At 43.9% G+C, this 26,057-nt stretch overlaps 1 protein-coding gene across 2 annotated transcripts in view; it reads right to left on the bottom strand.

Annotated features, from left to right (window-relative positions):
• Nucleotides 1-24,237: 24,237 nt before the first annotated feature.
• Nucleotides 24,238-26,057, bottom strand: part of MFSD1 (major facilitator superfamily domain containing 1) — a 33,892-nt gene continuing 32,072 nt past the window's right edge. Inside the window, exons 13-14 of one of the 2 annotated variants that reach the window (XM_035889953.1) lie at nt 24,644-24,769; nt 24,238-24,381 (exon numbers count right to left, since the gene is read on the bottom strand). In XM_035889953.1, the coding sequence (XP_035745846.1) occupies nt 24,319-24,381; nt 24,644-24,769 (189 nt within the window). In that variant the 3' untranslated portion in view covers nt 24,238-24,318. The remainder of the gene's footprint in view (nt 24,382-24,643; nt 24,770-26,057) is intronic. The other variant, XM_035889950.1, reaches the window with a different exon arrangement.

The following is a 26,057-nucleotide window of genomic DNA, read 5'->3' as shown; positions in this document are numbered from 1 at the left end:
GGCAAGAAAAAAAATCAGTTGCAGAGAAATACACGTAGCAGCAGCCAAGGCAAAAATTTTGCTTACGAGCTCAATTCTTTTACTGTAACTTCCTGGACGGAGATTTTAATACTTTGACATTTGAGATGAGAAGCTTAAATGAACAAAAAAAGACAATTAGTCACAACACCTGTTCCCTTTTCCATTACAGTCTTCCTAAAAGCACAGATATGACAAGCCTACATCAACTTCCAGTCCTTGCACCAGGGGAACCACACATGCCACATTGCTGCTGCCAACAGATGTGGCAGAGCCTCTCGATACCAACAAATTAATGACTCTTCCACTGATGCTTTCTCATGAAAAGCAGGTTATGCCCTAGGGCTTCCAACACCCACAGTCAGACCATCAGCGCTACCGCACGTTATTGCCGATTTGGAGGACGTGCAGTAGACTACTTCCACCTTCAAACCACCATAGTTGCAATGGGGGGAGGCAAGAATAATTACTGTTTTTCGCTGCTTTTGTGATCACAGCAGCACATAACATTGAATCCTGCTCTCTGAGGAGGGCAGGGAACAAGCAAACACATTATCCCATTGACGGCTGAGCAACAGATTTATCCACAGCCTGCTGCAGATGCAATTATAGGACACTTGCCTCATACATGGGTTCAAGTACCTACAAATTTCCTTTATAACCCAGGACCAACTAGTTAGCTATGGTGTTCCAACTTGCCCTTCACCCCGGGAAGCAGGAAAGTGTTTAATCATCTTTAATTTATCTTACGTTACCATGGTTCCCGGCTTGGGGTTGGTATGCAGACCTGGCTGATCTGCTAGAGCAACCAAAAGAAAGGATTAACTTCGGAGCAAGCTTTTGAAATATTATCTCCACCTTTGGGAAGTGTTACTGAAGATGCAGACTGAGCAGGGTTCCGTGTAACCTCGGCAGTAACATAAAAAGCCCACAGTTCTCTTGCAGATCATTTGGCATAAAAAAATATGAAAATTTTTGTTTGCAACATTTCTGAATGGCTAACTGAATTTTTAAAAATACTGGGGGGGAGGGAGGGGGAGGGGAATAAAACACCAGGAGCTGTGGGCAGGCCTATATTCTAGTGCAAGATCCAGGCCAAAACTGAATATCTGCTCTCAGCTGGAAAGCCATCAGACACCCAGTAGGAACCTAAACAAAGCCTCTCACTAATCACAGATACTTACTTTTATTACAAAAGCCTCTCCCAAGACCACTGATGGACAAACTTAAGTGCAACTCACCTGCTGAGTCAAAACATGTCAGGGGTCTTGGAAAAATAAATAAATAAATACATAGAATCGTTGAATTAAGGAAAGTCCTTCTTCATGACTGTCCTTGATGGAAATCCACTGAAGGTGACATGCATTCACGTTTCTTCACCTCTGGGGACATACCGGGTCATCACAAGTAATATAGAAAGTGATATAGCAGACAGGCAGAGGAGCATTCCTCTGCACCTGCCTCTGCAGATCTCCAGCTCCACAGGTAAACCCGTACATCTAATATGCACATTAATCCAGGTTTAGTAAATGGTTTTCAGCCACTCTGCAAATGTCTTTTCAAATCTGAGGTTTCCAAAAGCCTCAAGTACCTTGCTATTGAAATAAAGTATGATGAGGACACTCCACCATTTAACTAGTGATGTTTCCAGATGGAAAATTAAAATTAGCATGCATTCACCGTATGTCACTGAAGCCACTAATACGAGCCCAGTTGTATTGAATTTCAACACCCACATGGAAGGAAACCAACATTTTTTATTCTCTCCCATGGTTTGTAAAATTTATTTCAGAATTTTAGCTGTGTTGGGTATTTTCAGATTCGGTACGTGGCTTCTGTGATAGCGTGACAGCTGTCATTTGTATGTTTGGGGGTTTTTTTTTAGTTGGAATTTTTTTTTTTGGAAGCCACAGATTTCTCTGTCCTCTCCACACTCTCTGCTCTGGTGAACACAAGTGTTACAGGACCAACGTGCAAAGGCAACCCGGGCCTTTACATGCGCTGCCTCCTTCGTTTCACTTACAACAGGTTTATTTTGCTGAACAGAGTGAACTACAAGTACCTCTGAGTCATGAGAGACGGCAGAGGCAGCAACTTATCTTCAGACTGACGAGCCTCCCAGACACCCTTTGGGTTTTGCAGGATAATAAATGAGATGCGGTCAGGAGCCCATTCCCGCTCGGACAGAGATACATGTCACCTGCAATCTTAAAGTTGACATCTACTCTATTTATTTTTCCTTCCTGATTTATACCCCTTTAGATCAATGGCCTGAAATTACAGCCTTCCCACAGGCGTGCAGATCCCATAAATTTCAGACTTTTAATACTACTTTATTTCAAGACTGACAAACAGTAAGCCTTGTCAGAGGTGGTAATTAAGAAAGTTACGCTTGGTGTCACTGGATGGTGCAGAAAAGTCCTTTCCTTGAGGCCCATCTCTCTGCCCTGTGGGGGTCCCCAGGAAGCCCAGGCTGCGTTCGGGGTGTACCCTTACAGCCATGCCAGAAATGATGCTAAGATAGACCATAACCCCTTCCCTTCCCACCACCTGCAGCTGCCCCCGCACCAGACCCCCTCATTTGGGTACCACCCTACGTACACCACCCACAGACCCATCCTCCCCTCTTTCTCTTTGCATTTAGGTCAGTTGGAGAATTTAATGGTACAGTACAAACATAATTCTGAAAAACCAACTGTATCTGTCAGGTTATTTAAGTCTGATTACAACAGAGCCAAGGGCTGCACATGCACTGGATTTTTATTACATACAGAAAGACTTTGTATTTGGGTAAGATGCTTTCTCCCTGAATTATTACTCTGCAACTTCTCTCCTCGTGAAAGTCCTGACCTCTAAAAGTCAAACCCCGGGCAGGAGAGCTTTAGTCTTTATTATCGCGCTCCTTGTAGGGGAATGAATTACCTTGTGATACCTGAAGCAAGTAGGCTCTTTGAAGGTTTCTCCTTAAATCAGCTTCATTTTACGCAGTGTTTGAATGGACCATTGTAATTGTTCTATATATATTTTCTTCAGGAGTTTCATGCCAGTTGCTGGAGAGATGCTATGCGAAATAAGATTGAATTTATTAAGTGCTTTAGAAGATAGTGATCCCACTGCCTGACTCATTACAACTCTGACGCTAGAGCAGTGCATCCATCGGTGCCCTCGGTGACGCTATAACCTTTTGAGAGAGGAGACTTGGACAGCCAGACACCTTCCAGCCTGAGGAGCAAGCACATGTTTTGGGAAAGCATTTCTGTTGCAGGTTTGGGGTGTTGTGGTTCTGGTTTGCTCTTTGGAAACTCACACAGTAAATCTACTGCCCAATAGCATCCCCATGTCACAGCTCCCAGGCAGGAGAAAGCCCTTGCACGTCGACAGTAAAATAGGGTCATTCTGCCCCTCTTCCAGCTCACCAAAGCCATTCCCGATCCAAATGTGTCTTTTTTTTAACCCCCCCCCCCCCCCTTCTCTGACACACTGGAAGTTTTTGGCCACCTGCTGGTTAAGCAAGAGAGAAACAAGAAGACATTAAAGCTCAGGACCTGTTGCCCTTGTCCGGGGGATGCGGAGGGCTCTGACACCCACCCATAGCTCCCAGGTGGGATTTCCTGGGGGATTTTCCACTTTTTCTACAGAAACTAGCATCAGTGGCTGGATGCAAAGCTTGGCTGTCAGTGTGCACTTTGCCAAAATCCAGGAAAGCTCAGCTCGCACAGTAACTGGGGCTTTCTTTAAATGTCATTTTTAATATTTAATCACCCTGGATGGCCTCAATATTTACAGCATAAGCCATTTCATTGGGAAGTTAAATATATAGCCCAGATATTTAAGGAAACTGATTCAGAGCCACATAAATGTAATTGCACTTAACGTGACCTGGGAATGAAATTGCGCACAGTACGTTTTTTTTTTCTGCAGGATGTTTAAACCCCATTTTGAATACATTATGCTAAGGGAATCTCTTTCAGTTTGTTGCCTGGATAGATTTCACTAACACTAAGTTGTGCAAGCAATCCAAAGCACCCAGGCTTAAAAGAGGAACTAATGAAAAGTATGCATACTTTACTATATATAGACTTTACTATACTGTATATATAGGTATATATTGGAGCTTTTGTGGCCTAATACCCATTTGCTGAAACAGCCTATTAAAAATGCATTTCCCAAAAAACAAAACACATGAAGAAAGGCAATAAGAAGAATAGTAAGTGAAAAAAAGGGTATACGGATTAATATGTAATACTATTTTTTAACACTAAAGATGCATAAATCTCCTGATGTTAAAACAATTATGAATTAAGTGCTTTTCTATTATTTATCTATATATCAAACTATTTCAACCCAAACTACAAACTCCTCACACAGATATTTGCTTTGACAGGAGCTGCATCTCCCTGCCTCCTCAACTTGCAGCATCCAGCCCCACTCCGTCCCCATCCCATGCTTGCAGCCTTGACCTTGGTCACACCACCAAGCCAAGCTGCTCCAAGAGAAGAGGTTTTGCTTCAAGCATGCAAACAAGCTTACTGCTTTCTGTGAAACTGTTTCTCTTCATAAGGAGCAGGGAAAGACACACTTTTGTCTTCGATTAATCAAGAACTGAAGCAAAACGCCCATCTGTGCCAATGTAGAGTCTGCAGATGGTCTTGTTAATGATTTGGGGCTCATGTCTTCCAATAGCATTTTTATGCACAGGACAGGAAAAATTCAAGCCAAAGGTAGACCACAGTGGCCCTTTTTTTTTTCCCCTCTCTGAATTTCTACAAGGAATATCCCTAACAATATCCTAGCCTTCTTCCTCAAAGATGTGGGTTCCATTTTCTCCCGTAAATACCTCAAAAATGGCAAGTAAGCAGCTGGAAGAAGCCAGGTTTCACCTTCCATATTGCTGTAAGCGAAACTGTAACTTACAGAAGTATTTAGGAAGGGAGCAGAGATCCCAGCATGCAGCCAGCCCTCCCTGCGCGCTCTGGGGTTACACACAGTGATGAATCAAGACAAGAGCAAGGAGAGCAATGGGAGGAGCCCTTTTTCCAGGCATAATAAATGAAAGCAGAGGGGTATTTTTTCTTTCAAGTTGACAACCCAATAACACAGCAACACGGTCACAAATCATCACGCCAAAGAGGGATTTCTAACCCCTGACAAAGCTCTGCTCTGTTTGTGGAAGCTGTGTGTATGATAGCTCTCAGCATATACCGCAGGGAGTAACTTTTTTTCAGATCAAAACCAAAAATACCATTACGGTTTTGACCTACTATTCAGCCATAGTCCAAGGAACACATGTAATGCATTCTTCTCCATATCAAAACAAAATAACTCAAGTAGAGCAGATGATATCTATTTGTTGGGGGGGAGGCAGGGAGGGAGGGAATCAAGATTTGTGGAGGAGCCTCCTGCCATAGCTTGGCCACACTGGGCTGGTTGCCCGGCACAGCAGGACTTCCCTGGAAAAATCACTGCAGGAACATCCCCCTCACTCAGGAGCTGTAACAATAACCATAAGGGCCTCCAAAACCATTCCCAGTATTTCTGAGGAAGGAGGCAATGCTGCACTGAGCTGGGAAACACACATTATCACCTCTCACATCTCAGAGAGATTCAGGCTGAAAACCAACATGCTCTGTACCCAGCCAAGGGACGTTGCTCCACTCCAGATGATTTACCATTACCAGGTTTTATTTAACAGCGATGCGGAAAGCTGTCAAACGTTTTATCACCCATGGCAGTTAGGGCATGATACATGCTGATATCAGCCAAAGATTATAAGGCAATAGTATAAAGTCCTATTGGAAAGAGAATGGAAGCTGGAAATCTTGGCTAGCGATCACTCCTACCTTTATAATGAGTTTCTGGACCAGCAGGGGTGAAATTGCATGCCAAAAACCACGTATAATTTATCCCTTGTTTAAACACATACTGGCAACCCAGTTATTATTTTCAGAATCACGGAGTTTAACTTATCAGCGTACTATTGAACAAGAGCTTTCTCTTGTCCCACATAACACAGCAGAGCCTGCTTTAATGAGCAGGGAAATCCATGCCGAAGCCCCACAGCTGGGGAGCAGGGAAAAGGCATGCAACAGCTACAGCCACCAGCCATCCCAATACCAGGACGGACCAACTGATCCTGACCCCCACTCCTCCCTGGGGCAAGGATGCTCTTGGTCACCGTGTGCCGTGTTGGGTGCAATAGCATAGTTTGTGCTGATTCTGCTTTGGAACCTGAAGGTAACAGAACTCAGCAATCATTACCAACAAAATCACGGTCATATTCCCCCCAAAACTCACAGATCTGCTGGGGAACTAAATTCCTTAGTCTTCTTGAAAAAAAAAAGGGGGGGGAAACACCCATCTAAACAAACAAATGCATCTAAACAGATTAATTAATGAGAATAACCCAGGACTCAAAGAGCAGAGACCTTCTGCAGGAAGCAAATTCCCAGGGTGGCACAACACAACCCCAATACTCTACACAATGCCCTGAAATAACTTTAACTCTTCAGTTTCTCAATCACCTGGGCATAAAACAGGGTTTGGTTTCATGCTATTTGATTACCAGTTGTTTGAAGCAAGGACTATCTTTTGTCCTGCTTGTAGTGGTCAGCACAAGGGATCAAGAGCAGCACGGTATAAGGAGCAGCTACACAATGTGTTCCCGTGCTCCATGAGCATCACAGGATCTTGCATGGACCAGCTGTATCCACACCCACAGGAGAAATTGCAATCATCTTGGAGCCAAAGGTACAACCTCCTCTAGCATCCACAAGCGTTAAAGATGAGAGGTGGCCAAAATTAAGGAAAATATTAGCCAGCCCTGATATTTCAGCATAGGATAAAAATATAAGGCACACTATTTTCCCTGCAATGTTACTATGGTGATTTCACTAAGGACAAAATAGCACGATGTTTAGTAGAGCCGTGGTTATGAACCAAAGCTCACAAGCAAGATACTGATCTGCCCAATAAACCAAACCAGGGTTGGTGAATAATAATCAAAAAGCAATTACACAACAGATAGACTATCAGAGCTCACCCCACTAAGCGTGAAGGTCAAACACATTACATTAACTAGGGGTCTGCTCGCTGAAAACCTGCAAGTTGGTATACAAAATCATTACTTCTAGTGGTATTAATAATGAAAAGGATTGCCAGCACTACTTCATTTACTTAGACCAACATGAAATGCCTGGCATAAATATTGCACTAAATCACACACAAATTGCCTGTATGCAGTAGATCGAACCATATGAAACTACTGCACTGTAGAAAATACATATATATACTTTAAGTGTACTTTCCACACTTTATAAAGATGTGGTGAATTTTGCTAACTGTTCAGAGCTCCGCATTACTGCGAGTTTATGACCCAAGTGTACACATTTCACCAGTTATTGCTATATTGCAAATCACTCTTTCAAGTAAAAGGCATTCATTATATGCGGAGACGCTGTGACTGCTGTGGGTTTGTAATGGTTTCCCTTTTGGGCTGTTTGAGTCTTATTTTTTATGCTAGAATCTTCTTCACTTGCTTTCTGCCAAAGGGTAAATATCTCTACAAAACTCTTGCACAAACTTGCAGGCATCACAAATTCTCTCTCACCGGGAGCAATGCACTTGCACAAAGACAGGGCTGAAGCCCGGGCTGCGTACTGGGCCATTCAAAGTGCTTTGTGTGTATTTAAAAATATGAAGAAAGAAAAAAGAAAATAAGCTCCCAAAGCTCTGGTCGAGCAAAGGCTTGCTTTGCTGAGCTGGGGTGATGTGCTTCTTATTCCTGAACTTGGATCTTCGGTTCATAAACTGCTCTTTTTCCACCTTACAAATTCTGTTAGCTTCTCACCCACTGCTGGAAATTGAGAAATGTAAAGCAATGTAAATAAATACAAGATTGTCATGGGAAGAGCAAGAAGTGGTCTGTATTTAATCACAAAATAGACTGGGATGAAGAGGGAAGAGAAAGACACTGCTGACTTTTTCTAATCAAAACCCTTGCAATTTCCATACGATCAAATGGGGAAAGAGCATCGCCCTAAGCTGGGGAACAGCTCAGTAAAAGGGGGAATCACACTGGGTCTTACCAAAGGAGTCCAGACAAAGAGAAACCACGAGACATTTGTTGGAATTACAGCCTACAATACAAGCAATAACCTGTTATCTTCTTGTCTAACACAAGTAACTGCCCTGATGCCTTAAAGAATTTATTTCCCCAAACTTCTGCCCTCCCCTCGTCTTTCCCCCTAATTCATTTTTCCTGGGACATACGGGCTTGTACCACCCAGATTGAGACCAAGGAGCTTCCTCATCCTGCGAAGACAAAACTGAGCTGCGGGATAAATTCTTTCACAGCAGAAATGTATGTAATTTCATTACCTGAGTGACAGAAACCTACTCACTGTTTACACTGGGGCTGCTATTAAAGCAATTATTCAGGATCAATGCAATACGGCAGCAGGATTTAAATCTCGCAAGCAGCAAGGCAAAAGAACTGCTTCTCCAGACGGGTCAAACTCATAACACTTTGTTCCCTTTGCAGCAAAGACCAAAGAGCAATCTCTCTGAAGTCCTTGGTAATGGATCTATATAAAAATGCTTTTAAAAGTCCCCAGCTAGACCACATTGCCGCTACTTACATTCTTCCCGATACCATACCAAAGGTTACAGGCAGCTTTCAGGATGATGCCCTGTAAGTGCCAGGTTCACCCGCTGCAGGCTGTGCTCAACCGCCTTCTCCTGGGAAACAGCCCAAGAGCTCAGCCCATCGCACCGCAGCGAGCAGTTTGACTCAAGCAGGGGCCAAGCCAGAGGGCAGCAATCGCTCGTACCCCCATGCACCGGGATGAAAAAAAATGCTGAGTGAGTTCTGTCCCCATGACATCAAGCCATGCCCCTGCACTGTAAAAAACAGCCAGTGCTCTCCAGGTTAGCATGGAGGATAAGAATTTTTTTATTTTTTTTTTTTAATGGGATCTGTCAGATTTAAGGTATTTCCAGAAAACCCTGGATTAAAACAAGCTACATTATAATTATGTTTAAAATTCACTATGTTTTATATGTGCTTGGGCTGGTTTGCCTCACACCCCCAAGCAGTGCAGATGCTGTGACGTCCACATGAGCTGCTGCAATTCAGTCCTCGCTCCAGCCCTCCACATCTTAATAAAAAACCCTGATGCTATAGGTTTAATTCATGCTGTAAGTTACAATGAAGTGTCCTCTAAAGACACTTGTAAACCTATAAGCTTCCAGTCTTTACAAACCCCATTTTTGTGTACTCTCCTGCCTTTTTCCTTGTTTTATATCACTGGCTGTCATCAGCAGTGGCTTTTGGGAGCACACGGTTGCTGTGGAGCTGCTGCGAGGGTGCAAGGGCTTGTACCATTCTTGCCTCCTGTGCCACGAGTGCTTCAAAATATGCACAAAATATTGCAACCAGAGCAATGAAAATGAACCAGCTGGAAACCAGCAACCAACTGGCAATTCTGCTGCCACAGGTGGTCTGGATTTTAAAGCATACTCAGGTTTGCCAAGGAGATGCCACGGCAATATTGGGTATCGACTAACTACCCCAGGCAAGTGCCTTTCAGGATGCTTTGTAAGCAACTGCCCCCTCCTCTCCTGGATCCCACGTCCCTCTGCTTCCCAGGGCAGGGGCTGGGAAACCTTCCCCTAGTGAGGCGATCCGCAGAGATGGCATCTGCTGGGCTCAGTCCAAAGCTCAATGAACCCTTGTCTCTGCCAGGGCTCCGCAGATGTTAAGACTGATTTTTTTCCTCCTTCCCCACAAATGCAGTATCTGCTGGTTGGGGAAACACATTAAATGAAATGGAAAAAAGTCAGGTTTGGCAAAAATGTGTACCTGTCACTGCTAGAATTTGTCCTTAGGGTGAGAAATGGTAAACGATCATTGCAGGCTCTAAGCAGAAGGGAAACTGGCCCATAGATCATCTGTTCCTTTTGTCATCTTTTTATGCAGCGCTTTTATTTAGCAAGCCCCTTTGTGTACAAAAGGGTATTTTCCTAAGCTCTTCACAACCCTCACAAAAACCACGGTCCCTAAGCCAAAGAATGTGTAATCTCGGTAAGACCCGTCAACAAATTCTGAAAATAACCATAAGCAGAAATACACAAACCCATCAAATCCATACAAACATCAAAGCAATCACTATATTTTCAGGTTCTTCAAAATATCTGTCATTCTTACCTTATTGAAGTCTAATTCCTGGCCTGCTGATACTAGGGTGTTTCTCACTTCATGTTGATGTTCCAGTCTCACGTTTCCATATAAAAACTCTTTTCTCATGTAAAGGGTCTCTGAAAACTTTGATGAAATATTCAAAAAAGATGCATGCAGAGATCCAGTTCCTAAACTGGAACAAAAGTTGCTGCATTTGTCCGCCCATCTCTAACACTGAAGAGAGCGTGGAAAGCCAATTGCTAACACTTCTCAAATTTCGCTGCAAGTAGGGAAGATATTTGTTTGGTATTTTAAGCTGTAGGTGAAAGCAAGACAGACATCTGCTAATTGTTGGTTTCTGGGGAAATGGGAGCTATTTAGATTTGGGGGCTGATGGGTTTTTTTAATTAGCTCGTAACTCTTCTTACATGCAGTAGATGGAGAAGACCTTTCTACTTACTGAAGAGTGACAACATGGGAAGAGGAAAAGCATAATGATTACTGTACAATTCCCAGCCAACGTGTTTTTATCTTGTAGAAGAACACACACAGCCCCTTGCACACATACGCCGTGTTGCTGCATCTCCCTGCAGCACCAGCCAGCCACATAATTCCAGGTATCAGACCAAACCAGTGGCATTCTGGACTCTCAGGTCCCAGGAAAAAATCTGGAGGTGGACAGACCCCAGGGAGACAAATGACATCCCGCCGCTGCTTTTCATCCCTTTTCACATACTCTCCTATACAGCCTTTACTTGCACGCTTCAGTCTGTGAGCAGCTGCTCAACGTATACCTGAAAAAGCCCCTGGCCTGGCTCAGGAAGACACAAGGAATTATTTTTCCTTTCCTCCTCCCTCCAATCTCCTTCCTCCTTATCTTTAAACCCTGAGGATACCAGCAGCCTCCAAACACTTTTAAGTACAGTATCTGCAGATCTCAGGCATGGTACAACAGCGGCAAATCGATTCCATGTTAAAAGATCAAGGCAGCTTTAAAATGGAGGCCAAAGCCCGCAGCAGATACCATCATAAGCTTTTTCTAGGCTACAGTTTATTTTACGATACATCTTAAAACGTCCCTGTCACTTTTTACAGCCAGTGACCTTCATTTAACTCTGCCAGGCTTTACAACTTAAACCAAGATGCAAAACACCATCCCCGCATCCCTGGGAGCATTCTGGTCGCGATGCGCCTGCCTTGGGCTCTCCCCTCCCATACACAAACCCAGTTTTACCCAGCAGTTTTCCTCAGGAGCATCACTTCTGCCATACCAAGCCCCACACCGCAGCCAGCATCTCCCACCGGCTCCCCGCCTTGGCCCCACTGTGATGTTGCATCTCCAAAGATCCCAGTTATCCTCCCCAGCTTGTTTCACACTCCAGCATGCAGTGTATGCTCACCAAAACCAAGATCCCAATGCCCACTTGTACAAGCAAAATATATTTGCCCAAGCCATGCACAGAAAAGGGCAGCAAAGCAAATTTCCATTTAAGAGCTCCCAGCGCAGCCTACTGCTAAGCAAAACATTTTGCCAAAGAAAGACTTGGCCTTCAGAGAATGGTGGTAATGGGAGGGAATGAAGGATATCATTCAAACACAAAAGCAATGCGGCGAGGTGCGAGGATGAAGGATAGAACTCCCCTACAGCAGATGGTGCAGATGTTCCCCCTCATCCATCTTCCATATGTTCCAGCTCAAAACCAAGCAAGTCTTCACTTTTGCTCCGGTTGGAATTCCCACTCTTTGTACACACACAGCTCAGGGCAACAGGCACCAGAGCATCACACCACCGCCCAGGATGGCGGCATCTCACCCTACCCAAAACGTCACCATGGCACGAGAGGTCATTTTGCCAGGGGAGAAAGTTCTTTTCTAGTATTTATTCCTGTGGAAGTCAGAAGGCGAGACTCCTGATCCTCAGCTCCATGGATTTGCACGCAGGCAGGATGGAGGATGTGCCATGGCACAGGGGGATGCTGGCTACTGGCACCAGCCACCACTGCAATGACCAAGCATCACCTGTGGCTTCCTCCTTTCTCACAGGGACAGTAGGTAATTCCCAACCCATCCCACCCAGCAGTAAGCCAACCATCCATCCCTGCCAGGAAACAAGGGATACAAAATTGAATATAAACCACAACAGCACAGACCCCGTTTTAAAGCCTGCTTCTCATCACCAGGCAGCTGGTGACAGAGTCGAGCGGCAGTGTAATCCGACTTTAATTGATGATGAGAATATTCATCTGGGCTCTGTCCAATTTGGTATCCTTAATACCTTGTGCCTTCTCCACACGGATCGATTTTTGCATTGGGTTTATGAGGGGTAATTAATATTCATTCAGAACTAAGTAGAATAAGATTCCCAATGCATGAAGATGTTTATTATTTATTCATATTTAAAGCTTGTTAGATTAATCTATTTTAAATTACCGCATGCTGCCAGGCACAATTATTATAATTTATTAGGATAATTTTGGTGGTTTATTTCCCTCTGATGCAGCTTTGCAGAACATGTATGCTGCTTCTCGAATGCTCCCATAAAGCAGCTCATGCTGCTGCTAACGGAGCTGCAGCCCAGGAACAAGCATCCCCTTCTCTGAAGGGGCCAACCTCCAGATCAGGGGCATAGTCCACGCTAATTTATTTTTTAAGCAGATATCCCGAGGTATAGAAATCTTTGCATCACATCTGAGCATCGGGTGGGAGGTGCATTCATTTGTGGCAAGACACTGAAAAAAAAATCTATGGTGACATTCCTAAAGGTGCTAGATAATGAATTGCAATAGCTGGCCTGGGCAGTTCAAGGTTACCGCATACGGTATATCCCAGCTAAGCAACATAAAATGATGGGCATGCTTGGTACCTCCAGGACCTGCCCTTGGCCACCAAAGAAACCCCTGAACATCTTCCTGCCTCTGTTTCTTGGGCATAAACAGCTCCCCCTGAGACTTTACAGGAACGGTACTTAGTGAGGGGAACATGGAAATAAAGTCTGTAGCTCCATGCTGTGCAAAGGACTTCACACTCCATTTCTTTAAAAAAAAAAAAACCCTACATATTTGCTTAAAAGCTACAGTTACCATTATTACATTTAATTGATACCCTCAGGGGCTCAAAACGAGACAGGCTTTTGTGAAATTTAATTATTTTCCACCAGGGCTTGCAAGGTAAAGGCGCAATTACAGCACTGAGGGCTGCTCCTCACAGCGAGGGAACATCAGCTTCCTTGACAGCCCCATGCCAGTGCCCGGTCGCTGAGCGCAGACCTCAGCTCCGCACCAGGCTTTGCCTCCACCGCAGTAGTCACAGAGATTGCCTTTGCTCATTTTAGCCTTTAAAAAATAATTAAAAAAAAACAAAACAGGCCAATTTGACTCGACAACAGACCAAATCGCTCCATGTATGAACCCGTCATAATTACAGCAAGCGTCACTTCACTCAGTTATACCCTTCCAGCGATGCTAAAGCGAGCATCCGCCAAGCAGGGGGCAGAAACGGGGTTCCCCCCACACCTGAGGTGGGCTTTGGGCAAGTCCACATCAGTACAATGAGGGAAAGAACACCTGCACAATTGGCTGCAAATCAATCAATACGTGTACATAACTTTAAATAATATTTTCTCGCCTTTGAAAAAACCCCTCGCTTATCCCGACACCCAGGGAAGAGCATCCGATGTGTGATGCAGGAGGAATGGAAGAAGGGAGCCTGATTGGAGACTCCCCCCACCCAGGCAGCTGCAATACCCACAGCACACCTAATGATTTCTCCCCCCCCAAAAAAGTGACCATACAGTGCAAACTCTTTTGAACTGAGCTGCTTTATCAGAATCTCCTGAGAGTAAATGCAGCCACAAGGAAAAAAAAAGACCCAACTTTTTAATATAAAAAGAAAAAAAGACCTCTTTTGAGTAAAACAAATGATTTTCTAACAAAGAATGTCCTGGGGACAGGAAGACAATGTCGTGCTTTTGATGCTACAACACTGTACTTGAGATTAATGCTTTCACAGCTAAGGTTTTACCCCAATTATAAATCTCCCATAGCAAGTAACAAAATATAATTTAGTATTCTCTAATGGCAGACTAAATTTTAGCTATTCTTTGAGTTTAAGAGCAATCTAAGAAGATTATTTCAGCATTCCTTTCATCAAATGTCTCCAATTTGAATATTATGCTTTTGATATTTAGGGCATGTCCTATCAGCTATAAGCAAATAATGTTAGGGTGTTTAGATTTTTCTGCCATTTAGAGCAATCTCCGGTTTCTGCTACTTTGATGAACAGTAGGGGAAAATGTTGGTGTCACCGGGGCCAGTCTGCCAGCAGGGAAAAAGCTGACCATTAAACTTTGATCGAACCAACACTGCACTAATGCTGTAGGCTCTCTATGAGACTTGGGAACGGAAACATTTAATTTCTGTGAATAACCAGGTTATGGTTCCCCTTTGCAGCATGCCAGGGCGGCAGCCCTTGGGAGACCCTAAGAGCCATCTGCATCTGCTGCACATTGAGAGCCCATCTTATAGCGAAATGCCCAAAAACCAGAAGCAGCAAAAATTGCATCAGTGTAGAGCTAGAGGACAGCATCCCTTGCGCTCCTTTTAAGTCCTCACACTTTGCTTGGGAATCAAAATCCCAGCTTTCAACTCATGTTTTTTTTTCCTCCGAGATGTTTGACCAAGTAAATACAAAACATAGCCAATATTTTTGACACCCAGTAAACTGTTATTTTAAACACAATTTCAATAAACTACAAAAGTTGATACTGTTAGAGGCTTGAAAATACATGATCTCATTAAAAAATGCTGGCACTTTGAAAGATCTCTGGTGGCCAATCACAGCTTGGGGAGGGCTGTAATTTATAACTTTGATCCCCACAGCTAAACCATTTAATCTGATAATAAACATCAATCACTGATTTTTATTGCACCATTTTGCAGCCTGAGCAGAAAACCTTGCTCTCGCGGACAAATTAGACACCCCAAAGTGACTCTTGCAAATAAATACTGACTTTAATATTCAGCAATATAATTCCACGGGATCAATTTTTTATTTAAGCACGACTCGAGCTAGGAAAAAGTTTGCAATTACAAAAATATCTACAGAGACAACTCAGGGCAGTGTAACAGCATCTGACGAGCGGGAGCCTGCCTCTCCAGCAGCTCAGTGACAACACGTACCTTTACATCCGTTACATTGTCGTCAGAAAGGTATTAAGTGTGCCCAGATATTCTGCGTGACGGTCCGTAACTCACCATTAAAAATGATGCAAGATCCCATTACGTTCCCGCGCAGCCTCTCGAGGTACTAATCCACCATCTACCACTCAATAGCAGGGGAAATGGAACGGTCAGGCATAATACATAGTGCAAGTGGATAACTGCCAGAAAAAATAAATCAGAGGGAGCCCATTAATATATAATGATGCCAAACTACCATTAACTCAAATACTCTTCCCGAACCAGAGCGCTATTTAAGAAGTAACTGAAATAATGATTTTCCTTTGGACGCATCGAACATCATCACCGCTTAATGCTGGATTTTTGCACTCAGTGGAACAAGGCAGTTCGTCAGGATGCTTTCTGAAATGTTCTTCTGTAAACTAATATTTTCCAATAAAGATATATTGTAATTAAATTAAATTATTTATAAAAGTTCCAGTCCAAGTAGAGATGGAAGATTAAGAACATAAAGACTGCCTCAGTCTTCTCAATGAATACCTGTGAGAATGAAGCAGGTAGGCAACAGCAAGAACATTGAAATCTGTTGGTTACATTTTTTAACAGGATTAGCTGGGTTTCTGCTTCAGGCAAGGCAAGCTAAATCTAAATTTTGTTGTCCAAGAATTCGCTTAATAGTATGATGATCTTTAGGGAAAAATAAGTCATTTTTGTCTTCACTTACCACTTCTGTTTCTCCCCAGAAAGATAAATGAAGGAGTAGAGCAAGGAATATTTGTCCTGAGACAAGTACCACAAAGGGCTGAAATGGGCTTTTAGGTCAGGCTTTTAAACCAACATTCACACAAAAGACAGAAATGTAAACTATTCCCCATGTCAACCAAACACTAAGATCTTACGGGATGACTCCGGCAGCAGCTCAGCCAGTCCAGGGATCCAGCCACCAGCCGCTCACCCTAGAGCTTGGCCATCGCAATATGTGGACAGAGAGCACCTCCTCAGGTCCAAACCCAATAAATCAGTATATATTGATCTTTCTTAATTATCTCCCCAGAGCATACGCAACTCCACGGAGCTTTGCTTACATGAAAAATGTATCACCTTTGTTCCAAGCAAGGAAAATATATGAAGGCACTTAAATTCACACCTTTTATTCTCGCAACTCCATGAATACATTTTAGTTACTGATTACAAGTATTGGAGCTACTCAAACTGAACTTTCCAGTTGTCTCCAGTAAACTCTCCAGTGTGTATATAAAATAGCTTTAACAGAGACTCACATCAGCAATTTTGTAAGTGTTGCATTAAATCCAGACAGTGTTTTTCATCTCAAGACAGAGAAAATGCATATTAATCTACCAGCACAGCAATGCATTGAGAATTTTAAACATTTCTGTCAGTATCGGTAAAACCATAATACATTCTTTGCTAGATGAGATACTGAATCATTTTGGTTCATTTGGAGGCCATTTGCTAACTTTATTAGGCAATATTCAGATGATGGATATCAAAAGGATATTCACTGTAGAAACAGGCTTTGTTTCTGAAGATAGTAATTAGGTTAACCTCATGAATAAACCCTTTATATCAGCAGCCTGTACAAAGTGAAAGTAAAAAAAATGTGGGAGAAAATGAGAAAGGAAAAAAAAATAATTTCATGCAAAGGGAAAAAAACTTACATTTATATATAGCACTCTCCATCTGACACTTGTAAAACAATTCATATATTAATAGAAAAGTCACTGTCGCTGATGTACCAAATGCATGGGTATAGCATTATGGAAGTGACCATAATGCCATATGCTATAATGCATATATGCAATTATTAATGCATCATGCAGTGGTTAAGGCAGAACCAGCCCCAGGGAGAAGCATCGCCCCTGAGCATCCCCACTCTCCTGGGCAGCCAACAGTGCACCAGCCCTGCTGCAAGGGCTTCTTACACAGCCAGGGAGTCACCAATCCTCTGCTGAGCTCCACTCCGGGCAACCGCCCTTCCCTGCTGGTGGGCTGAAGCCAACCTAAAACCAATGTAGACGTGAGTGGGTAACTCCATCCCAGGTGCTGGGATGGAGTTACCCAGGACTGATCTGCAGAGGTGATAATCAGGTGGAGCTTTTACTGTCTGCCCCTGGAGCTGCAGGTGCTCAGCACATCTGCACCTGGAGGCCACCTAAGTCAAGAAACTCAGCGTTACCAGTCTAAGGGGCTTTTCTGAAGTGGAACATCAACAGCAGGCTCCAAGCAGAACTGCAGACAGTGCCTTGCCTCTTAGTTCCAACATGGAGCAATGAGCCACAACCACTTTCACACATTATACACACTCCGAATAAGTTACTAGAAAGATGTTAAGGATAAAAAGGGATGAAAGCTGGTAAAATTTGCAAACTGATACAGTCTGGCATAATTTCAGCAGACTAAATGCAATCTAAGAAACAAAATGCTCAAGAGAAGAAAAGGCTTCAGTTAACCCAATCTCTCTCTGCCATTCATGGGCCAGTTCATGGGCAGGACCACACCACAAGTCCAGCGCGCAGCAGCCACCCTTGTGCCAGCATCGCCACTATTTGCACAGCCAAGCTGTCATTCCTACAGTGAGAAAATGCAAAGGCATCAATCAACTGAGCTCTGCAAAGTGCTTTTAATGGAAAAGACACTTTTCAGGGTTTTTTTTTTTATTTGGTTTTTGTTTTGTTTTGTGTTTGTTCTAAACAAAGAAAATAAAGCAAATACAGAAGAATATGGAAGAAGTGGATCTAACTCAGAAGTGAGCTGGAAGATTCCTCCTTCTGACCAACAGGAACATGGACTGAGAAAGGTAGACCCATGATAAGCCTGCGGTTTCCACTGACTTCCAATGGCTACAGCCAACACCAATTAACCTGGTCCTGATGGTCATGTTACATCATTGAATATCCAGAGATTTTACCTGAAAAATTCGGAACAGAAGGTAAAGAGCAGAGGCTGTAAAGAAAAAGGGTGAATCTCATTTGCACTAGACTGTTCATTCAATGAATTGCTATCCTTTCACCCCAAAACATCTAGTAGTTCCTCCACCTCTAGCAAGGTTAGCTCCAAATCAAGTCAAAAAAAATTAAAGACCTCACAGCAAAATTCAAATAAGGTCATTTGACATCTTAGCATGGGCTGATGGTGATAGCTCATTGCCAGCAGACTTGCAATCCATTAGTTTAACATGGTACAACATGCACAGTGCACAGTATAAAACTGTGATTAGCATTAAAAATTAATGGTCAACCTCATAGCCAACCTAATGTGTAGTGTGGATGCAAGTTTAGGATACTTCAAAACAGAGGGCAAAGGCATCAGCTGTGGGGCTGGGCTGTCTGAGCACAGCCACAGCCTCAGCGGCATGGGACATGCTTCTCCTATTCAGTATGCTACTGCCCTGGAAGTCCCAAAACAATTTCAGGACACGGAGTGCCCCAAGACAAGTCACCTCTGTTGTTACTCACTCATTTTAAGAGCCATTACAAAGGGTCTTAAGAAAAAGGTTATTTGATCACAGGCTTTCCCCTTCAGCAGAACAAAGCATTATATTTCAGCACTAACAATGAGATATTTTTCCTTGAGTCAGCTTTAAAATAATGTTGACATTATAGTCAATACATTATATATCGCTATATTTATGTCAGAACCTATTGGCGTAAAAATAAATCAATCTAAATGCATAGCTCTTGTATTTAAATGAAGCCCGGCAATGCCGTATCTTTCCTTCAATTTCCACTCAGCCTCTCATATGCATATCAATCATCTCTGACATATTTCATACATTGGGGTATCACCCCTACTCTCACTAAAAACTATTTTAAGTGAATTTTATATACAAAGACTGGAAAAATTGGCTTTTGGGAGCCATTTTTATAAGCAACATGATTTCTGATAACCTAAGCGTCACAAGTGAGGTTTTACTCTTAACCTCATATTCAAGGTAGGTCTGAATTGCAGAAGGGCAAACAGGAGTCACCATGAGCCAGCCGGCTTGCATTAAAGCGATGGCGAAGCCAAACAAAATGTTTTTTAAACTCAGGTTAGCAGGTTTGACTTACTCAGAAATACTGACTGTAAGAGATTGCCCAACAGCCACGGAAAACCATCCAGCATGGAACAGGCCAGCGGGCAACGCTGTGGAAGCATTTAAGAGACAATTCCCCAACTGATCTCATCTTGACCAATGGATCTAAGCTGATTTGTTCCCACTGCTACATTGTAAGATAACCCCAAAAATATATGTGTCTAAAAATATAAAATAATCTACATAAAAATGTAACGATCACCCGTAAGACATTCACTGGCTCTGTGAATGTAGAATTTTAAGAAGTCTTTAAGTCTTTAGTATTAAGTAGATTAACCAATTTCACCTGAGTATTTAAGTGACCTATGAGATTTTTTTCATCAATTTGCTACAGCCGTAAGTGAGCCATTTCACCCCAGCTGCTATAAGGCAGTTACTTCACTTGCCTTAATTTGAAGTGGCCGGTTATGTTCAATCATCATTTCAGCTGACAAGAGAAATGCAGGATGCCAACTCCACTATTTCTCGATTACTGACATTAACAGCTGTTTTATATCTGCAGACAGAGCTTTGTAAACATGTAAACAAGTCAATTAATTAAGATAAGCAACATAGATTTTAATAATTTGAGGAACAGCCTGATGCTTACGGATCCACATATGCTATATAAAAATGCCAGGAAGAGTAGAATTTGCTTGTTCAGAGGGAACAGAACAGGAACTATTTCCTTCCTTCTGTTTGCTGGAAGGCCCCACTTTTTGCTTGCAGAACAGGGATTTCAGCTTAAATCCACAGATACCTTAAGATAGATACGCAGGTTTTCCTCCAAAGATCAGGTCTAGCTACACGACCCAGCTGAAACCTCTCCAGTGGCACCTTTCCAGCCGGATCAAAGCTGCCCCACAACACGCACCCCAAACCCACTCAGTAACACACCGAATAACACGCCCGTCTCTAATATGAATTATTCCCCGGCCAACAGCCTAGGCAACATGGACTGAATCAGTCCCAAGAACATGGAGAAGACCAAGAATTTACCCAGCTTCGAAACAAATTTAATTTGAGGGGTTTTGGGGACGTAACTACCTGGTTGGACCAAGACTGCACACAGCAGAAACTGCCCACCAAGACCGTATAAACAGAATGAGCTCTTGATAGAAGTGAAATTACAGAAAACAAGAGGGTTTTGTGACCGGACCAAGGCCCGATCATGAAAGGGGTCAGCAGCACTCTCTGTGCCTGAACATGCATGCAACTATCTAAGAAACCACTGAGCACACATAACACTTCTCTACAGAGGACACAATTTAGATCTTAGACCACAAAATTTGAGGGCTGTTTTGACCACTCCTTCCTTTTCCATCTGTTGATCAGAGGGTTGGATTTTTTTTTTTTGAGAGACAGTTGTTTTAAATAACTGTTCCATATATATAATGGATGGCAGAGCAGTGATCACTCCAGCTAGAATTGAAACCTATATCATTTTGTGCAGCTTCAGGGTTCAACACACACACCCAATGGGGGCCAAAGTGATTTTTGACAAGGATGCCAACACTGCTAGTCAACAGCTCTGGTTCAGAGAGGGGGCTGCAGTGCCACCCACCCCGTTGTGTGAACCAGGGGCCACGGTTTGCCCCACGTCCACCAAAGAGACAACACAACAACTGCAGCCATCGCTGCATTCATATTAAGGTGGGATGGCAGCAGGTTCAGTTGGTTCTGCCCTGGGCTGGATCAGAGTTAACCAGCATCTCCGCTAGATTATACAACAGAGCTGTGGGGAACGGGCACTTTTTCCAAAAATTGGACTGAAGGTAACTGTAGCAGAGTCTGAGCAGCAAACCACAGTGGCCTCAGGCAGCCGGCAGGGGATACAGATTGGGCCAGTATCTCAGAAAGTGAGATACATTCATGACTGCTCAAGCAGATCCAGGTAATCTCCAGAGGTCCCTTCCAACCTCAACCATTCTGTGATTCACTTCCTGCGTAATGCTGTTGGTATTGATATTCGTCTTTGGAAACCAACCTCCAAAGTCATGTAAATAAGTGACAGAAATGAATGACAGCAGTCGCAGCCTCAAAGACTTTTTGTCCTAATACAGAAAACATTTATTGTATATTAACATTGCAGTGCTGACCTCTAGTGACAGACAACCCAGAGAACAGGAGCATTCATTGGGATAAACCTCACTTCTCACCACTTCCCTCCTGATCTCATCCACCAGTCCAGATCTATCTCCCCTACCTTCGGAGGGTGAGCAGGCCCAGCACCCCTGGGCACTGGCTCCCAGTTAATACCATGGACGTGGTATCCTTATTGCACAAAACAGTTTTTCAAAGGGTCAAAATATTAAAAGATACCCAAGTGAAAGTTTGCTGCTCCAATAACATAAAGCAGATTATGAAGAAATTAGTACAATGATTCAAAAGCCAAGCAGTAAGTTACTGATTTTAAGATATTTAAGTTATTTACATCACTACCTAGTGAGGGCTAAAACCCTTTTCTGTGCTCTGGGGCCAGTGCATCCCTGGAGGGATTTTGCAGTAAGGACAACGACCAGGCAGAGAGGAGCCAGCCAGGACCCTCCATGGCAAGGTGGGACGCGTGGCAAGGGAGGGTCTCAAGAGTGATGTAATGACCCAAGAGCCCACAGATGAGACAGAGATGCCCCAAAGGGGTCATGTTGATTTAAAACAGAAGACGAATCCAAACAGGGTCTGACATAAGCGTGTAAAACAAGCACCCCAGGTAGATAAAATCAAAGAGGCTTACCAGAACACACACATCGTCGTTCCTGCCAGGAGAAAACTCTTCAACAGTTCTGGCTCAGGTGACCACACACAGAAGTTACCAAGCTTTCCTCTAAATTAAGAACAAACAGACATTCAGTCATTTCTCAGTTTGGTTTGATCCTTGCCCTCTTTAGAATGGGATGCCTGTTAATTAACCCCTGCTGGTTCCCTTGCTCTTCTGGGAGATTTGGGAGGTGTATTGGGTACAAACTTTAAAAAAAATTTAGTCTATACAAATTACACTAATATTTTCTAAAAGGGACTAAGGGGACACCAGAAAGCAGAAAAACATCTCTTCCCCACTCCTTTGGGAAAAGGGAAATGACATCCATATTTTCTCAGACTGCAACGAGCACACATTTTGAGCAAACCCCTCTGCAGCCTGCCCAGCCTGGCTCTGCCTCTGCCCCGGCAAGCAGCTATCCATCAAGTTTGCTTTCTTGTTGCTGCTATGGGCAAGCTGTAAATTCACCTCTTCTCAACCAACCTGCATGCAGTGCCAAACGAGCAGCAGTCCCAGGCACTGCCTCTTGCAAAATGCGTGCTTGCTTGAGCCCTTCCCTCAACTGCCCCCCTAAAGTAACCAAAGCTCAGAGAAATTTCAGCACATGGCAGAGCCTGCATTTGCAATAAACTTCATTCAACTGCCCTTGTGATACAGTGATGGTGCCCCAGCATTTGCAGCAGTCGCTGCGTTGGTTGAATTCAAGTGGCAACAGTGATGCACCAATTCCATTGCAGTTTTGTCTCTTCTGAGGATTGTGCATGCTTTAATTAGGGTTTTACAGATTTGTTTGAGGTGGCAAGAGGCAAGGGCCAAGAGTGACAAACGACTGTCGGGTGTTTGTGTTTCTATTTCTGGCAGGGAGAGCTTTAAAGCAACAGAAAAGCAGTGCATGGTGCCTAAAGCTGCACCTAGCAACAGGGGGCCTGAAGGAAATGGAGAACGGCTCCTCTGGGAAGGCTCTGTGCCCTCTCATGGAAAGCTATAAATACATCTTGTCCTTTACTTACAGTTCTTTCTTTGTGCTGGGGCTGCTCCTCACTGGAGCCAAGCTGTGCCAAAGACTGGACCTGCACCACCGTCTACCTGGTGAACCTGGCTGTGGTGGACCTGCTCTATGTCTCCTCTTTGCCCTTGCTGATCATCAGCGACACCCTGCAGGACACATGACCTTTTGGAGAGCTGCTCTGCAGACCGGTACGTTTCTTGTTTTACACCAACCTGTACAGCAGCATCCTCCTGCTGACTTGCATCAGCATCCACTGCTTTCTAGGTGTTTGCTGCCCCATCTGCTCCCTACCCTATCGGACCAGCGCCCGGCTGCTGCCAGCACAGCTACATCCTGGGTGCTTGTGTTCCTGCAGCTCCCGCCCACCTTGGTCTACGCTCACACTGGCACAATCAGAACCTCAGCAGCTACGACCCCTATGGCATGGCTCTAACCACATCTGGCTTCCTCTTTCCTCATCATTTTAGTCTGCTGTTGTCTGATGATCAGAAGCCTCCCCCAGCACAACTGGAGATGCCAACCCCACTGGTAGTGCCACCCGAGCCAAGTTGATTTGAACCATTCTCCTCATCTGTGGGCTTTTTGCTGTCCGTTTACTGCCATTTCACATCACCCACAGCATTTACCTCTTCATTCATGTGTACTGGGTACCTGACTGCCAACTCCTACAGCGCTGGAGTTTGCTTTACAAGATCCAGAGGCCACTGGTCAGCCTCTACAGCTTCATCAACCTCCTCCTTTGCTTTCTTTCTGGTCAAACTAACAGAGCCAGGCTCGCCTGGGAGCTGAGGCTGCCAAGGCAGGTCCTCTCACCAGGCCTGCCATGCACGCAGAGGGGACAGACGCCCCAGCAAGACTTGCCCCGGCTGAGGAACCACATCCCTGCTGCCCTCTCATAGTGCTGCAGATTGGTTCTGCTTCACTGAGTATGAGACTTGGAGAAGAGCCATAAAACTCACCTGCATGACAAAAAAAAAAGTATAATTACAATTCCCCCAGAGTGAGGGCAAACTGTAGTGAGAACCAATTTGGGTGAAGAACACAGGAGGTATTTTTATGAAGGACCGAGAGGCAAGTGGTCATCATATCCTGGGCCAGCTGTGACTAATAAAGCTGAAAAGCGCCCTTTCCAAAAGGCACATCTGCTGCTTCTAGTTTTATAGAGGCCTGTAAATAAAAATGACAGCGAATAACCAAGGAAGACACCAGAGCAGAGGTAAGCAGTCATCTCCAGCCATTAATTAGGTAACAAATTTTTAAAATGCTGTGAGTGTGCTTCAAAAGGCTACTGCAAGGACAATTACCACCTCGCTACTGTTTCCTTGGTGGGGTCTGTCACGTCCTTAGCACCTTCGCTAAAGGGTAGCAACCCTTTCTGTTGCTAGCCAGGACCATTCACGATAAAGGCAATAAGAGGAGAGGCTTTTACCTTAGGTGCGGGGTATTTCAGAAAAGGTAACACAGTGATTCTCCACAGCATCTTCAGATGCAGACCATAACAGCAGCAGGAGCCAAAGGTTTTGGGGAGTTCGTCAGACAAGAAGCAGGGATTTACCTAACATAAGGCAATTAGAAATGTGAACACACTGTTTGTATGGTCACATCTTAATGCCACACCTACAGCACATCTGCTGTCACTGCAGCAATGGCCTGGCTCAGAAACCTTCTGTTCTCTCTGCAAAGGCAGCTCGATAAAATAGCTAACCTGATGCTCAGAGGAATGCAGAGCTTCCCATTTCTTCCCTCCCACAATGTCAAACCCCATTACATGCTGTTTAAACTCTGTGGGCACAAGGGGATAGGAACAAGGCTTGACTATCCGTACAAAATGTATCATGCAAGAACCTGATAAGGACCTTGGCAAATACCGTAACAGAAATATAATTTGAGTAGTTGTTCTTAGAGAGTGCTAATTGCTTCCAAACCCATATTTGAGTTCCAGGCAACTGTAGGCCCACCGCAGCCCACAGTGTTTGAGTTGCACCTCTTCTTCGTTCAAGCCAGCTGGGAGCAGCAATTATTCAGAGAGGAAGCAAGGTAAGACAACAGGAGCTGCCAGCCACACAAGACCTAGAAAACGCTACAAGAGTAAAAGGAATTGTCTTAGAGGCTGACAACAAATTATCTGCCTGACCACATCCACACAAGCATCAAAATCAAAACAAAAGCAGAAAAGCAGTCATGATGTATGCCCAAGAAGCACCAGAGACACCGTAGCAGAAAGCAAGCTTAAGAAGAGCCAAGAAAATGGGTCCTGTTTGTTCATAACCTCTCCACAATGCTCAGCTTTAAGGAACTTGGGGAAAAAAAAAACCAAAAAAAACCCAACAACAACAAAATATCCAGTTTTCAAGTCATCTCTGCAGCAGCAGTGGCAGCTTCTCTCAGAAGGGCAGACCAGATGGCCAGGACATGCTAACCGCTTCAGCTATTCAATTTTACATATGCCAACACGAGCCAGAGCCCAGGCTAAACAGACAGAACTACTGCGACTTATTTTATGAACATTTTCTCCTTTTTCCAATAAAACAAAATCCAAACCCTTTACTTCAGCTGTTCCAGATCACCTCTGTGGGAACTCTGGGCAGAATTGCATTTGCTTTCTCCCCACCTGAGCCTGGTTGGTGTAACCACAGGAGCATAGGCAAACTCATCCAGGGAATCCAGATTAAGCCACCCAGGCAGCCAAGGCTGCTTCTGCTTCTTCCTCTAACGTTCAGCAGACAGAGCCTTGGCGATGAGACAGAACAGCTTGCATTTCCAATCTGTTGATTCAAATTCAGCTGAGGTTGGTAACAACTGAAATCCACCACTTCTGACAGCTGTTTAGCAGGCCACGCAGG

The sequence above is a fragment of the Egretta garzetta genome, unplaced genomic scaffold (assembly GCF_000687185.1).
Source record: "Egretta garzetta isolate BGI_Z169 unplaced genomic scaffold, ASM68718v1 scaffold172, whole genome shotgun sequence".
Taxonomy (NCBI): domain Eukaryota; kingdom Metazoa; phylum Chordata; class Aves; order Pelecaniformes; family Ardeidae; genus Egretta; species Egretta garzetta.
Note: the sequence above shows the minus strand (reverse complement) of the source record. Positions and strands in the feature narration are given on the sequence as shown.